At 38.0% G+C, this 17,421-nt stretch overlaps 1 protein-coding gene across 1 annotated transcript in view; it reads right to left on the bottom strand.

The window, feature by feature from the left end:
- The window catches only part of LOC106492840 (FH1/FH2 domain-containing protein 3-like), a 292,303-nt gene that overhangs the window by 94,342 nt on the left and 180,540 nt on the right, over nucleotides 1–17,421 (bottom strand). Inside the window, exon 3 of the mRNA XM_067291169.1 lies at nucleotides 13,000–13,067. Coding sequence (XP_067147270.1) covers nucleotides 13,000–13,067 — 68 coding nt within the window. The remainder of the gene's footprint in view (nucleotides 1–12,999; nucleotides 13,068–17,421) is intronic.

Genomic DNA, 17,421 nt, shown 5'->3' on the forward strand with positions numbered 1-17,421 from the left:
GTAGTAACACAGTACAGAGCCAAAAGCTGTGGGAAAAACACCCTAGTTTTTCCAGAAATATGATGACAGACAACTATTTTATTGGACCATAGGTCCAATTAAAGAGAAACAAGAAATATAACAATATGAACCACTGAGTGAGATTATAACTGTAATGACTGTTTCAGTTGGTAACGGCTCCCTAGCTCAGAGCGTATTTATTGATACACTGGCAGAAATCTTGATCTTGCAACAACTTCTGAAAAGTACGCTCGCAATATCCTTGATTTGAGAAAGAAATCTATTCTGTTTTGACTCATGATCAAATAACAAGATTGGAAAAACAGACAAAAAGAATAACAACTGTGGTTTACAGGTTCCAAGATTTGTTGGCAGACCTAACATGGCCATTTTGGAAAAATAAAGGACATTTAAATGATATTAAAAAAATTATCCCTATGCTAGAGAAGTTAACAGTAGTCTAACCTCAGTGAACTTCAGCTCAGACCCAAGAAAGAGCAAAAATTTTCAATAGCACATAGTGATTAAGGGGCTGTTGACATTCAGTGAAAGATAAAAACAAAAATACCCTTTATAACTCTAAGATATTCTAAATATTTAATGGTGAATGAACATTAGAATATCACCTGGGGAAAATTTAGCAATGTAAAATAGATCTTCAGCATGACATATTTTGTGAATTAAATGCTTAAAATTTAAAAAAAAAAAAAAAAAAAACAAGCTCCTTTAAAATGAAAATTGTGAAATCTGCCTTCTGGAACTTTCTCAAAGCAGCTGAAGGAGTAAACTGCTACAGCATAGAGTCATCCTTGACTGAAATGAGATATATTGCAGCAGAACTGCAGAGGAAATGAAGCGGCTGAGGGACTTTAACCAGACTACTTTTGAAAAGCACTGAATAAACAAATCAAACCTGATTTTAAAAAGGCTTTTAAGGTACTTCTCCCGTCCCAAATAAAAGGGAGAACGAAGGTGTAATGAAGCAGAGTACAAACACATCATGCACTAGACATAAATTTGAGCTCAGTGCATTATCTATTCCATTGTGTATACGCGGGGCGAGGGGAGAAGCCAATATCTGGAATGTGCAAAGGAAGATGAAAGGACTCCAGGCCCACATACGCCAAATCGAGAGGAGACTGTTTACATCCATTTTGTTCCAGGGAAATCTTTTCAGACCCGTTAACTCACTGACTTGCCAAGTGAGGCGACCTCAAGAGTCAAGGCTATTCTCCGGCAGCGGCGCGGGGTTCGGATTTCCAGGAGGAGCACATTCATTGTGCGGGATAGACAGCGAGCGCAGCAACGCTGTGCACAAGTAGCTGCCCTGCATGGGTGATAACGGTTAGAGGGAGGGAGGGAAAGGTTGCCATTGGGTATGGAAATGGACTCCTCCGCTAATATCGCAAAGATTTATGACCCCATAATCAGATGTTTGAAAACTTCTCCCCAAAGCACGATTATTTTTCGGTCACCTGAAACCTTTTCTCTTTCTAAGAAGAATCAAGGTTGTGGAACACAGTTTCTCAAGAGGAGAAGCTTTTTCTTTTTTCTAATAAATTTCTAATAAATTTTTTTTCATAGCTGTAACTAGCACTGGTGAAAGCTATATTCCAAGTATTTAAGTATTTGGGGAAACTGGATTAGTAACTCCATAGTCACATTTGGACATCCACATACATATCTCTCTTTTACGTGGCTAACAGCTGTGCAATGTACTCTCTTTTCAAGGAATCATAACAAGAGGCTTGTCTATGATATATCCAAAGCAAACCTCATTTTTATGTTTTTCTCCTTTTGTCCTAAAAGCTCTCCCATTGTTTTTGGTTGCTTGAGCATTGTCATATTTAATCTTATTCTATACATCTCTCACCTGTTTCTGTTACAAAGTTACATGTTGCACACTTTATAAGGTTCATGTGTTTAATTCAGGAACCATGGGGTTTCCCAGACTATACTCTCCACATGACACATTAAATAATAAGCAAGCAATCGCATTTCTTACTGACCAAGCTTTCCAAATGCAAAAGTTGCAATCATCTAGCCTAAAAGTGACAACAGTATGGGCAGCAAGAGTACTAGTCATAGCCACATGGATCTTCTTGCTAAGCACAAATAGCAGGGAGGAAAAAAAAATTTTTTTGACTACCAGGCTACAGGAGGGGGCTCCATTCACGCTCTGAACCATAACGACTGATGCACTTCAGATCAGAATAAGAGCTTCACTCTCTGTCCTGTCACTCCATAAGAGCCCTATTAAGAGACAAACTCCAATTTGATTCTTGGTCTAGCTGTGATTTTGTCTTTAGACCAAAAATCATAACTTCACAAAAATATACTGCATTCATGTCTTAATGTCATGATAATTCATGTGACCATTTGGCAAAGGACAAGATTAATCCTGCCATTTCACCATACAGGGTAGCGTGAGAGGAGAAATTTCATCCCTACCTGACTGAAAGCTGAAGAGCAGCCTCCTCTGCAGTTTGAAATCTTTTGGGGCAAGAGGGTGGCAATGTACCAATAGGGCAAGAAGGGCTCATTCAGATGTTGAGTGGCTCCAGAAGTCAAAATTTGCTACTTTTTAAGAGGAAAGCTAGGAATCTTCATTCACAACTATCAATATTATGTCGTAAAAGTGTGCTGTCTGGTCTCTGCATTAATACATAAGAAGCAATCTCTCCTTGAAAACTCCTCTTCCTCAGATTCCCCCTACCAGGAGTATATGCTGAAACAGAAATCCTGGGTGATTCTGCTCATGTGAAAAAAATAAAATAGCAAGCAAAAAAAATATATACGGATCACTAAAATGCCAGCCCACTCACAGAAACTCCCCCCTCAAAATGTAATTGATAGGCACCCTTTTCAAAAGTGAAAAGACATTCCCTCCCCACCTTTTATTTCTCCTGCAAAGTCAAGATAGGATCACAAAGTTCAGCTGGGCTTAGGAGGATTAAGGGTTGGGGATTAGGCTTTATTCATTTGGGGATGTAAATTAGCTGCAGAGGGACAGCAGCTGACTGGGGAGGAAAGGGAGGAAGGAGGCAGGTCAAAGAGCAAAGCACGTGCAACTCCAGGCTTTTGCGGGTATAAATCTCAAATGACAATGCATCTTGCTCTCTATGACAAGAGTGTAAAATGCGGCACCATTGCCCAATATACTTTAAAAGGCCCCTCCGCTAGCAAGCAAATACAGGAAGAATGATAGAATCCAGGTTTCCAGTCGTTAATAACACTATCGATGATGGTCCAGGTCCTCTGGTCTGCCTTATGTGCCCCCTTGTATTTCTAGTAGTGCAAAGGGAATAGAACACAACTGACCTTTCTTTAGTATTTCTCCGGTTCCGGCTACAATATGCATAATCACCATAGCTGGCTCCTAATCCGACTGCCTTAGCAGTACGTGGAAGCGCACAGCTGTGACCACACCGTACTTCCATTGTCTGAGAGCCTTGATGCCCACAGGTGCCTATAATTTAAAATGTTTATACAGTGTTCTGCCCCAGTAGCAATGGAAAAACAACAGCAAGTTCCTCTTGGCCCTCTTTCAGCCACCTAGCTACCAATAGGACCCCAGAGTCTATGTTTGATATATACCACAATAATGTCTCCACAAGAATTAATATTTATAACTGTTACTACCTGCCTTCAGTGTGCATCACATCTGCTAAAGTTACCAGCAAAATAATTACTCCCATCAACGAGACTACAATGATGTAGTAATAGAAGAGTTACGTTGTGCTGTATTAGAAACAAATCCCAGACCATTTCTGGAGTCCAGCTTTTTTATTGGTTAAGCAACAGGTTGCATTTTATAGATCAAGATTGGCTAGCAATGTTTGCAGTTAGAAAAATCTCATTTTGGCTTGAAAACTGAACAAACATGGTCAGGAAGTGATTGAAGCAGCATGGACCGCCAAGATATAATTTATAGTTACTTTCCCACACTTCAAACTATAGTTCTTTTCTTTAGACTCCAAAATTAAAATACTGTATCGCAAATCCAGAAGTGTCTGATACTACCTAGTTCAATTGTCACTGCTTATTTCAGCACATTTTAAGAACCATGTCATCTACAGCAAACAAATTGTGAAGAAAATCATCCTAACCACACACACACGCATGTATTTATATATACACAAGTATCTGTATTCCTGAGTCCCTCTAGATTCTACTGCCGTTTCAGCCTAAATTTATTTAAGCAGCTACCAAACTGAGTTCTGTGCATGGAGCAGATAGCCAGTGATTAAAGCAGTCAAATCTTATATTAATCCATTAAACCTCTGCTCTGCTTTGAGTCAGAGTACTAGTTGTAGAACATGAACCAAACGCAGTGCTCAGGCAGTGAGGAGGAGAGTTTCTATAGTCACAAAGCATTGGTCTCTCGAAGATAAAGTATTTTCACTTTCTGATGCTGGGCAACTGTTCTCAGAAAATATTCTAAGATAAGGACACTAGGGAGCTTCAGTTGTCTTCCTCCCCCCACGCCCCCACCACCACCACCCCAGCTAGAAGAAGGGTCCCTAGAGAAAGGAGGTGCCCTGGACCGGGAGACATCCCAAAATCACAATCAGCTGCTGGAGGTAACTGAGGCAGTGGCAGAAGCTTTTTGGTGGTGACGAGCTTGACAGACGTGAAGTAGCCAGTTTATCCCTCAGCAGAAGCTCCTTCTATTTGCCATCTCTGCTGGTTGCCAATGTATTTCAGCCACCCTACTGCCCCTCACACACTGTCCCGCAGCTTTTGCTCCTGTGCCCTTCAAGCTCTTCACTACACTTCCCACACTGACACCACACTCTCCCTATTTGCTTCTCTCCTCTAGCCTTCTCACCTTCCCAGCTTACATGTACACAGTCTGTGTAGAAGTGTGGCCATAATTTGACATATAGAAATCACTAATTTTATACTGTTCCCTTTTTTTCCTATTCTTACATCTATTTACATGGAACATTTTACAACAGCACGCACCAAGATGACCACTTTCCCCCTTTCCTTTCTATGGGGGTAATTTTAGAGGTTAAGTAACCTGTAATGCAAAGTTTGGATTCTAGTGATGATCACAAGAAAATTCACCCTCAAGTGGCAATTCTCTTGCAGATCATTGCAATGAGCTGGTTGCCTAAGTATCAAACATCAAATGTCAACAATTTTTTTCCAGTCTTTTAAGCACCTACAGAGCACATCTGATGCCAGCTAATGATATACTATGCCATTCAAGTATTAAAAGATCAATTTTATTTCTTTCCAATTTTAAAATATTTTAAATACAGACCAAACTACTGCTAACTCTGCATTTTCATCTTGGCTTAAACAAGAGGGTCCTGAAATCTCCCCATAAATAAAATGTTTGATATACAGCCATTAATCCCCTATAATCTCCCTTCTCAAACACTCTCACTCTAGAAAATAAATATTCTGCTGTTTGACAAGAACAGAAATGTTCACAGTTTGTATTGCACTACGAAAATATCATCAAAACAAATACAGCATTTGTTGGTGTTGCCTGTTAGCAAAGCAGAGAAGTTACAATAGCACTTGCTATTTTGCACCTCCCCTACATTGGGGCACATCTCAAACAGTATGCGCTTTTACAGTTTCTTTCAGATAAGCTGGTAACTTGAATAGTTGAAAGAGAACATGGGCAAAATTAGTCTTAACATTTAACGTAACTTTCCGAAATAAAACACATGAAATCTAAATCAAAAACTCAATACCTTAAAACAACTATGCAGTTGTTTTATTACAGATAGGTTTACTTCAAACTTCAGGATATTGGGAAGTACTCTAATCTGAAAGAGGTTGAGAGATCTTTGGATTTGTTCATCTGTCTGAATTTTAAAAAGTATATAAAACTTGAAACAAGAGATTTGTATGAATACCTTTTCAGTAACGCCAAGACTTCTCAAAGAATGATACCTTAGGAATGACAGATATTCAGACACCTAAGACATCTAGTGTCACCCATGTAGCTATTCCAATATCATATTAAAAAAAAAGCCTCGAGTCAGTCATGGATAAGAATCAAAAACTGCTTTATTAGATTTGTTGAGATTTCTCAGGGTCAAATCAGTATTTAACTGATGTTTCAGGTATATTTAGATGATCAAGTTCCAGCCAACAACAACAGAAAGAAAGGTACAGTAAGCAGGAATACAACAACTATTTCATACATTTATGAAAAAGATTTAAAACTTTAAATCTTTCTTAGTAATCTCTTAAATTTATCCTTTCATCATGGAGGCCTAATAGAAAAGAGCCATTATTCTAAGAAGTTATACTTCACTAGAAAAGGTTTCTTTTTAAAAAAGGAAAAAAAATAAGACCTGAAACTTACTTTCAGCTCATACTTGTATTGCTTTCTGAAGGTCCAGTATGTCATTTATTACCACCTGGTTCCCATTAATTCATTTCTTTTTCTTTCTTAGTGAGGTGTGGCTCATTTGTATATGAATCAAGAATTGGCCCACTAAGATTTTGGGTTTCTCTTCATCAAGAGTTTTCTTCTTTTTAGATACATAAAAAAAAAATCCCCCAAAGCAAGGGGAAAAAGAAAATCAGCCTACAGTCTTTCAAGTTCAAACTCAAATTAAAGGAGTCCCTGCAGAAGACACATATTGGCGCTTATACATACAGAAGAAAATAGAAGATTACACCACAACCTTAAAAGATGAATACAGGGATGTCTTCAGTGGTTGTATAACTGAGATTCCCCAAAGAATTACTCATCATAAATTGATTAAAAAAAAAAATTTCTTTAAGGGATGAGGGCTTAGTCTGAACAGCAAAGTCCCTCCCATATCTCCTTTGTTTTTAGCAGTTATTTTAAGACCAAGTTCTTCAGTTACCAGAACCAAATTATTGTGAGCTTGATCTCTAGCACATTCTCCAAGAAAATCCTTTTTCCTCTTTATTCTGAATGTGATGTTTTCCCTCTTCAGTTCCTGACTTCGGTTATTAACTTCTCCACTTTCACATGACCCGCACATTTCTGGTATCAGATGGGGGAACTTGCAGGTAGGAAATCATCTTACTGCGACACTAAAACTCTTGCTTTTTGGTGCTTTCACTGCACTTAGCCTTGAAGTCGCAAAATACCACATTGAGCTGAGAAAGATCCTAGAGTTACTGTCTAGCTTCTACCACTGAAAAAGTTGGACTACCCATTTGGTTATCTAACCCAAACTAAACAGACACATTCCTTCTTTCAGGACTGGGAATTCAACTCTACTACAATTCTTAAAACAGGTTCAAAGAAAGAAAACTGAGAAGAAACTCTATTACCATTTCAGTAAGTTGAGCCATTCAGAAATAAAAATAAATCACACTTCAATAACAGATTAACCTATACAATTACTAGTTAGAAAAGCTTTGGTGGCCTCCCCCCAAAAAGATGAAGTACTGGGTTTTTAATCTGTAAGTAGCTCGCTTTAGTGCAAAATGAACACAAGAATACTGTGGTGGCTGTCTCCATTTGTTCGCCACAGACCATTTACACATATACACACCACCACCAGGTAAAAATCATGACAACATTGAAACTAATGAGCTTTGGGCCATTGACTTGACGGGGGGGGTGGAAATTGCATCCTTTGCACCTTGAGCAGCTAGAAGATACACCAATTCATTGCGGGGGGTGGGGGTGCGGGGTCCCTTCTTCACAGTGGAATTAAAAACTACTAAACTACTAGAAAATGCCTCATTCAAGAAGTTGCCTACAGCAGACCCTATTCAGGGACATTCGTTCATGGCAGCTAAACACAAATTAAACATATTTGCCTTGTATTACATACCTGAGGAACCTGGAGTAGATACAAACTAAGGTTTCCTGTTTCAATTCAGAGAGTCACACAAATTAAAGAATGACACCTGCTGCCTTCCCAGGCTTGTAGGCTATCCTTGCCATGGAAAAACTTCATGTTTTACAATAGTACTAAGAATAGTTTAAATTCTAGCCCCTAACATTGTCTAGGCATAAAGACAACACTGTATTTGTCCGTGATCGTGGGAAAGTGACTTTGCTAATATTTAATGTGACATATATTTTATTGGTAATCTCTAAATAGGAATGAAACTTATCCTCTGTAAAATAAGATGAAGACAGATATGTAAACTCTTATGTGAAACTAAGATAAATTAGCTTTGGGAAGGAAACCAAAGTTTGTCTCTTCTTCGTGGCTTAATCAAGAAACCTTCCAAAAGGGCTCTGATGAGGGCGAGCTGGCAGCCTGAGTGACAAGCGGTGACAGCAGCCCCTACATCAAGTCTCGCACAGCTTCCAGCCCCAAGGAACCATCCGTCATCCACGCCAGAGCAGAAGGAGCAGCCACCTCCCTTGACACCAGGAGGCAAACCCAGAACGTGCCTCCTGCCCTCCCCAGAACAACTGGCAACACCTGAGCGGCTCCAGTGGGTGACATTTGATTTCACTTCCTGATAAGATTGTGTCTATCCAAACACCTTCTAGTTAATGTTTTTAGGGCCCCTAGATAGCTGGTCTTTGTAGTATTTTACACAAAGCTCAACTATTAAATGATTAATGAATTTTTTTTAACAATAGAAGAAAATTCTGTAAGAGAATTTTGGAACTATGTTGCCTGTTATTCTGATCACAGGACAACTTGTGGACCAAGGCTCCTCAAGGAAGACAGCAGACCTCCCGCATTTGTTGAATGACATTTAGTAGGGAAAAAAGAAATCCTAAAAGAAAACTGCCTTTTTACCTCAAAAAAATAGCCTTTATCTCTGCTTTCCAGAAAACCTAACTCATTGACAGATTAAAAATATTTTCCACAACTTTAAAAAGCTGTGAAGACTTACACATGGTTATAGATTTCAGAGTGGTTGAAACATGATTTATAACTTTCTTCTTCTTCTTACAGGGACATATACTCACCTACTTCATTCATATTTTAAAATGATGCAATTTTAAACTATGCTTTGTGACTACAAGACACATTTTTGTTTATAGGTTCTATAACATGTCTGCTTTATGTTATGTCTAGTCACATCAGAGGTTTTGTAAAATAAACCTCTTTAAAGTCATGTAAAATACATAGCATACATCTGCATATACTATAGTACTTTCACCCATTTTTTCCTGCTTTTAAGATTGATAAAGATTGAATAAAGTAATTTAAGAAGTTGTATTTTTTTCCTCTTTTACAATATCATGATAATGTAAAAGACAAAGGTTTTAGATCATAATTTGATAAGCACCACGTTAGGCTGGATTCTGTTCCTGTATGCCTTTGGGAGTTTTAGCACATTGTACCTAAAAATTCACAAATCTCTGATAAGCTCAAGAATACAATAACTATGGCAACAGGGAATTAATTGAAGGGGAGCTAAACTACAGTCCAATGTATTGTCAATTATACCCACTTTTTTTTTTTTTTAGTTACTTTAGGGTCAAGTTTTTAATATACTTCCATAATCTGAATATTACTTTCCTTACTCTATAAATGCATTCATGGAAAAGCGCACTGGTAAACCAGAAGAAGGTTACTGCACTACAATCCAGTAAAACATCGTGACTATGGATATATTAACCTTTCAGAAGAAATTACAACAGCAGGAATGACATTACTATCAAAGAAAAACGCTCTGCATAACCCTTATCATTTTGCCAAAAACAGCCCACCATAAGAAACCAAAGAGAAATTCCAAGTTTGTACTTGCCAAATGAATCTTTCATTAAAAATCTGAAACAAAGGCACTGCATTTGCCAAACCTTGCTAAGCTTCACTGAGACCTTGCGTGAAAAAAAAAAAAAGATCTGACTATTCGGAATTCCGTTTTGATGTAAAACTTGGGCTTGTTCCCACTTAATACAAATAAGAGACTGTACATTACCTTGAAGTTCTTCAAATTAAAAATGATACAGACACAGAGCTGTGCCAAATTAACTCTGCTATGATGAAATGATTATAAAAACATGGTGTTATGAAATGTTTTGGCACTTTAAGACATGATGAATTCTCTGTAACTTTCTGAAAATTGTTAAAATGAACATTACATGAAAATAAAGACTGGTCTTGAAGTCAATATTTATTTTCCAAAACATCATACTCTTGAACAATTTAAAATACTAAATACAATAAGATACAAAATTAAACAGATATTCACGTGGAAGTACACTCTTTTCAAAAAAAAATTAACACAATGGTAGATAAATCGATTTCTAATAGATTTTTAATGCTAACATACTCTAATGTTATAGACTATAAAAAATAAATTAGGTAGGACCACTTGGACAACAGTGCTTGGCCTATAATATTACCTCAACTTGTACTTTTCTTCACTAATTTTTAAAGCTCATCTTTACAAAAAATGAAAAATTCCACTTATGTTCTCTCTCTCACGGTTCCTTTCAAACCAAACTAAAACCATTTTTGGTGGATGCCTTTAACAACGTGGTAACTAGTGTTAATGACAACAAAGCTGGACAGTAAAAAAGGAACTTGTATCATAGTCTTATTTTCCAGTTTGATAGTGTACTGCATCAAATATCTGAGCATATGACCTGGATACTCTCCAGCTTGAGGAATATTCCCTCTCAATTCTTCCACTAATGTATTACCAGTCCTTGCATTCTCATAGCGTATGAATTTTTTTCCTAAGGGCACATTCATTCAACAAATGGCCATAATTCTACTAGAAGTTACTACTTAAAGTGGTAATAGATAATTCCCAAATTTTTCCCCAGATCAGGTATATTAGAAAGTAGAGAACTCAAATTCTTCAAGGAAAATTATATTCTGAAACTATCAGACTAGCTTAACTTAAAAGCTAAATTCGTTCCTGGTGCGTTTCCAACAAGCTAGATTTGAACTGAATTTTTACTTTACAGTTAGGCAGGTAATGCCTCTCTTCAAACAGAAAGTCTCATCATCTCTTTGTAACAAGTAAAACGTTAAGAGAATAATATTGACTTGCCAAAGAGTGAAATTAAAGCTGGAAATAACCAGGATAAAATGTTATCTGTATGACTTCTAGTTCCATTATCCTGTTTTCCTGTGTAATCAAGGTTCATGCACCAATACTTGTTTTTGTGCTTCTCTTCTCCCTTCCCTCTCATTACTTTTCAACTCATCCCATTACATTTATTAGACAGATAAATATCTAAATGATATTTATTCTCATGAAAATAGCTGATCAGGTAGAAGAGAGAGACCTTAACAGTGCATCCACTGAAAGCACTGAGTACTAGCTGCTCAGAAACACTTATTAGGTTCAAAAAACCTACCTGGGAGAGAACACTTATGAATACTTGAACTGGGAAAAGGCTTTGATGAGAGTGGTGGGATGGGTGGGAAGAGAGGCTTAGCACTCACTGTTACATATGCATGAGGGCCCAAATTAAGCTATGGAATATGTAAATTCACAGAAATACAAACAAATACTTCCCAAAAAGAGTTGTGGTTAACAAAAAGAGAAGAAATCAGAGACATCTCTTGGAAACCTGCCTAATTTCCTCTGAGCACACAGTCCACCTACTTGGCAAGCTCACAGGAAAATCCAGCTTGCATCTTCATGACTCTAAAAAGCCTTTCCCGGGAATGCCTTGAAGACGCAATGGTTTTCCCAATCTGTGACCATGAAACAACCAGACTGTTTTGGAGTTGGAACTCCTTTCCTATCCAAAAATTTCAAAACTCAGGGAGCTTTGTTCTGACCCCAAAAGATATTTTCATTTACCAAAATTCTCTCTGAAATGGGATCCCTTCCCCAACTATTCCTATTGCTCAGAAAATCATTCTGTCATTTACTAATGAATGCTTAACTTCGAAGCCTGCAAAAAGTACTGTATATTTTGGAAATTTGCAATTCTGCAAGCTTACAGAACTATTGAAATATTCTTGTTCTTCTTAGAACAAATGTTTATTTCAAAACAAAACAAAAAATGCTTAACTAAGAGTCTGATATCCTTGCATCTACTACAAACACTAACACCTGCCAGTGTAGCTGAATAAAGTTATAGGTTTTCATCCTCCACACGCACCCATTAGTAAAGGTGAAGATGTGGGGGTTTTTTATTGATTTCACTGATATTTAAGTGACAGAATTGGAATTTGACACCCAGAATTCTGTTTAGGATCAGACCTGCAATATGCTTGGTTCTCACCCACTTTTTCTTTTCCTTTTCTCTGGCCTATTCTCTTCAACCTGATTCATTCCAGTCCTGCATCTTTACCAAGTCCTTCCCCTTTTTCAGGCAAACAGATCTGAAATCCAAGCATCTCAATCCATTCACTCTCATATTGCCCACATCACTTCTCTATCACATCTTCTCCTTCTTCAAAGGACCCAAAGTCCTGCTGATTCCAGGTCTCCTCCATAACAAACACATATCTGAATCCATGTCTTTCCTTAAACTGATCAGTCACAGCTCTGTGAAGTATCTTTCTGGGCTAATCAATAAATTGGGGCCTCTCACATCTAACCTAAATCTAAATTCCAACATCTTTGGAGTTCTCCCACTACATCTCAGTTCCTCATTAGATCTGTCCCACGTCTTCTCACATTCTTTTTTAGGCTTTGGTGTGGCTTAAACCTAACCTATTTGTCAGCAATATTTCTGTGGACAGGATTAGCCCAACGTCAGGCCATCACCCCACACGATGGCTTTCTAGCTCCACTTAATGCATCCTCCTTCCAGTCTTCCCAATACAGAACTATGTGTCTCGTTGTCCAACGAGCAGCACAAGCTTCCAGGTAAGACTCCCAGTTTTCTTCCCTCCCTTCCCAGCAGGTTCCAGCCATTAAGTCTGCCATTCCTCCTTAATCAGTCCTGCCCTCTTAAGACTGAAGGAACGGGGGAAGACTTGCAGACCACAAAGAGAAGAGAGCCGAAGAAGCAACTGGCTGAATGCCCTTCAAAAATGGGGTCCTAAAATTTTCTCTTTTGCCAAAACCTGTAAGTTATTCCCTACATAGATAAAAAATTCAAGTCATGTTCAAATCTCACAATGGAGAGCCACTGATAACACATTCACTTACCTGAAATATTTGTTTCAAGGAGAAAAGTGCCCGTCTCAGCTCCCGTCCATTGGAATTGTAGAGTTTTTCTGGAAAAAAGATAACAGCAAAAAGGTCATGGCTAACAAAACTGACAACATTGCTAAAAAGGGGCGCAGGTTTCAAAAGGGTTAGCGGGAAGAGTCATAGTGACAATTTTCCATTAGATAGACTGCTGTCAAAGTAAGCAAGTTTCTTGTTCATATATACAGTACTTGTTCATTAAACAACACAAGTAAAATCAGGGTTTAACTGTGCATAATTACAGATAACATCTCCCAGGTAAGTTCACTATAGTTTCAAAAAAGATCAGCAAGAAACAACACTCTGAGGACATTTCAAAAACAGCTAAAAATACTCTTCTTTCTGCATTAAGGTAAATTTAGGGTTTATTAAGAGTGCCAGATTAGTATCAAAAGACTCAGCTGAGAGCACTCTCTGCTTTTGTTATCACAGCTAGAGCCACTGAATCCCATCTTTGCCCGCCTTCCCTCTCGACATTCTTTTCTGGTGCTCTCATCTTTCTATTGTTAATTCCTTTCTACAACTGCAATGAACATTAATACCAAAAATAGCTGGACAGTCTGTTCTAAGCATAATTCAAAACAGTGTTTTATCCTCATGAAAACTTATCTTGATCTTTTTTCTAATAGAAGCTGAAGCATTCTTTTCATCATCCAGTATGGAAATATATTACCTTGATTATACTCCTATTATACATGCTCATAGAAAACTATTAGAAGTAGACAAGAGTAACTCCTCTGCTATCTTTCTGTATCCTGCCATAATGTTTGTGTCTTTTGGAAGATTTTTGCACTGTATGTTTTAAGTTAATTATTGTGTATTAGAAAGTGTTTTGTGACTGTGTGGGTAGAGCAGAATGTAACTAAAGGTCTACTACATAGACGTATATGGCTGAGAGAGACTATATTCAACAGTGGCCATATACACCCCTAAATTTCTCCGTGTTGAATTTTACTACTTTAACATAATATGAAGGCAATTATCAAGAAAAAATGAAATCTTTGTGATCAACTGCCATGACACACTGCCTCACCCCAGAACATCAAAGGACCTATCCTGCAACAGGCAGAAGCAGTAGCCTGCAGTAGCTCAGGAGATCAAAGTTAGAATGCCTACAGAGCAGGAATATAAGAAAATGAAACACCAACCCCTACGTTTTCTTTCTTACTTTCCCTTGTCTATTTCTATTCTAATCACTAATTACACTACAAAATGACATTAAGTTTTATTTCCCTTTTTCTCAGTAAGTTACAAAAAGGCATATCATTTGAGGATTTGATGCATTTCATTTTTCACTTCAAACAAAGAAGGCAGGTTTTAATTTAAGACAAATGTTTCTTATTCCCAACAGTTGCCTTCAAGCAAAGAAAAAAAAAGTGAAGCAAAGCTTCAGCAAAACTTACACTTTTTTGTAAACCTCGTAAGTAATTTTGTTCATCCCTAATTGTCTTTGGTTTCAAAGGCAGAATGCGTAGAACTGGCAAAACTATTATTGTTATAAGTTGTCTCCTTCCTTGCACTGTTTACAGAGTCCTGACAAAACACTGGCGGAAAGGATTTCATTTCAAGCCATAAACTTAGAGGCATGCTTTAACTACTCTAGCTTAAAAACACACTGGCATGTGAAACTACATTTCTTGGCAGGATAAAGAGTAATTTTGTCAGGAAAGCTTAAACAATAATAGAGGTCTTTTAAAACCTGGTATGTCAACTTTACATGCCATATTACACAAAATATTCTTCTTTGAAAGATACCTCCATCTGGCATTTGCTATTACTAATTTCCCTCTATTCATAATTCACCAGCATCCTTATGAGCAGAGTTTCTCCAAACAAGGCAGTACATTATAATCTTAATTAAGAGAGGCACCATTTCTTAAAGTGCTGGCAACTTTGTGCATAAATATCAACATTTTAACAAACGCCATCTGTCAGGCTTTTGTGCAACAGGAACACTTATCAGCCCAGCCTGGGGGAAGCGCTAACAAAGCACTGTTATGATACTATAATGCCAGTTGCTGTCATTGGGGCATGCAGATTTTTGGTACATCTCAAAAGAACAAGGTTGAACTTTTTTTTTCCTTGTTCTTTTTAGAGTACAACGTCATCCTCAGCCACTAGTACAAGCAGTGCTATGGTGTTCAGATGTAGCAAAAAAGACAGAAGTTCCTAACTGCAGTTCAAAAAAGGATCCATCACTGAAGAACCTACAGCTACTAGATGTATCAAGTTTTGTAATAGCAGCAACCAGACAGAAGCATTTATTGCAAACACTTGAACTGGTTTGACACCACTTTTGAGGAGCAATCATTAAGATACGTCATCTCATTCCTGATATTTCTTGCCAAGGCACAGCAATCTACATAAAGGCAAGTAAAGTTCACAGCTCCCTCCTCACGTTGAGTTAATAATCTTGTTGAATAAACTCAGGAATACAAGTTTCTAACCATTTCAACTTATATTTTTGTGTGCAGGCAACATACTGTCTACTTAAGTCTTGGCGCCCTTTTCTTATAGTGTTGGCAACCATCAGAAACGTTCACAGACCACCATCCAAGGAGATAAGTGAAACAGTCGCACTTCAGAGTTATGATACGTTAGAAAATGTTTTGGTTTAGTTTTCTTCAAATCAGGGTGAAATTCCCCCAGAATGGGAAAGCCTACATAAGTCAAAGTACCCCAGAGATCATTTTATAAAAGTTTGTATCATTATTGAATTTCTGTGGGGCATTTTGCAGAAAACTGTAAATGTACTACCAGATCCTTGCCAAGGGACACTTGGGAAACAGCTCTGGGGCCTTACAGCATTCCCACTTGCCAACAGTGACTTGAACGCCGTGGGGGCCTCAGTGCTCGCTCCAAAAGGCCCAGATGGAAACTAAGACCATGAAAACAAATCAACAGAAGCTGAAAGACAACAACAACGAGTAAGATCTTTTTCTATGGTAGAAAAGTACAGAGGTTATCGTAATTCTCGCAGGCGCATCCCTGACAGAGGCTCCTTTAACTGAAACGAACTACGTTCAGGGTTTTGAAGCACGAGTCCAAACTACCCCAACTGCTACTGTCACTAGAACCAACCCCCCCCCCCCCCCAAGGTGCTCCTGGGACAGGCCAAAAAACCTACCCAGCTGACTCATTATAAAATGTACTGCACCATGCAGGAACCCAAACACCAGCAGAAAGAGAGGGGACAGCTGCTTTGCTTTTTTAAAAAACCATAGCTCCTGATCGTGTTGGTCAGGTTAGAAATGTTCCTTAAAAGGATACAAGGTAGCCAGAGACACAATATTTGATTGGCAGAATTAAGGAGCTTGGACATAAGATTGAGTATTTATGTCAGTATTAAATTATGCCAGAAATTGAACTTTTGAACTTCAAGCAAAACACTAGCTGCTACACTTTTCACTGAAGCTTCACAATTGTCTCATCATTTTGTTAAAAAAACAAACAAACAAACAACAAAACCCAAAAAAGCACTCATGTCCTTCCACAGATCAAGTACAGTTTGGAGACACATTACATAACTTCCATAATGTATCAAGATTAAAGAAGATAAATTCAGTCAGAGTTTGAGATATCTGTGTCTACCTAACTAACTTTCCTTAACAAAAGGAAAGGGGCATGTCTGCAGCTGTGATAAAGGTTTAATTGCAGACTTACAGATGATAGAAAATTCTCCTGGTGGTTTCCTCAGATGTTAACACTAGAGGTCACTGCTTATTTCTTTATTTTAAGAAGGAAAAGGCACTCTGTCCCTCCATGGCAGCTTCCTACTGATTGAGCAATAGTGCTTGGGATGCTAAACTGGTACTTCAATGACCTTGAAATTCAGCTTTTTACCTGTAGCCTCTATGAAATCCTGAGAAATTAAAAAGCATCATCATTGCTAACTTCAAACATTCAAAACCAGAGTCAACTCATCTGAAACAAAGCAGATTCAAAACCAGGTACTAGTATGAGCTTAATTTTTGTTTTCCATTTTTGTAGCAACCAAGAGCCACATTTAATTGTTAAATTATCCTTTGCATCATAGGGCCTAGATATATTTCCTTAAAAGCTCATGAGATTCTTAGCTCACCACTTGTCTGCGCATCGTGGTGCTCTAGGCAGAGTATCAAATACCACTAGACTTGTGATATAAACATACACATGTGAGAGGCAGCAACCTCAATGGATTTACTTTCTTCCGTTAACAGCACTTTGGGACTGCAAATGCTTACACTAAAAGAAAACCATTATTTATTACTCTGCTTCTGTAAAAATAACTCTCCTAGAGAGAAAAGAAAACCAGCCCACACCAGATGAAGAGTGATTTCTCTAGATGAATCTAAAGAGCCTAAGTAATCACTAAGGAGGCAAGGCATTTTGGTTTGCTAT

The sequence above is a fragment of the Apteryx mantelli genome, chromosome 2 (assembly GCF_036417845.1).
Source record: "Apteryx mantelli isolate bAptMan1 chromosome 2, bAptMan1.hap1, whole genome shotgun sequence".
Lineage (NCBI taxonomy): Eukaryota > Metazoa > Chordata > Aves > Apterygiformes > Apterygidae > Apteryx > Apteryx mantelli.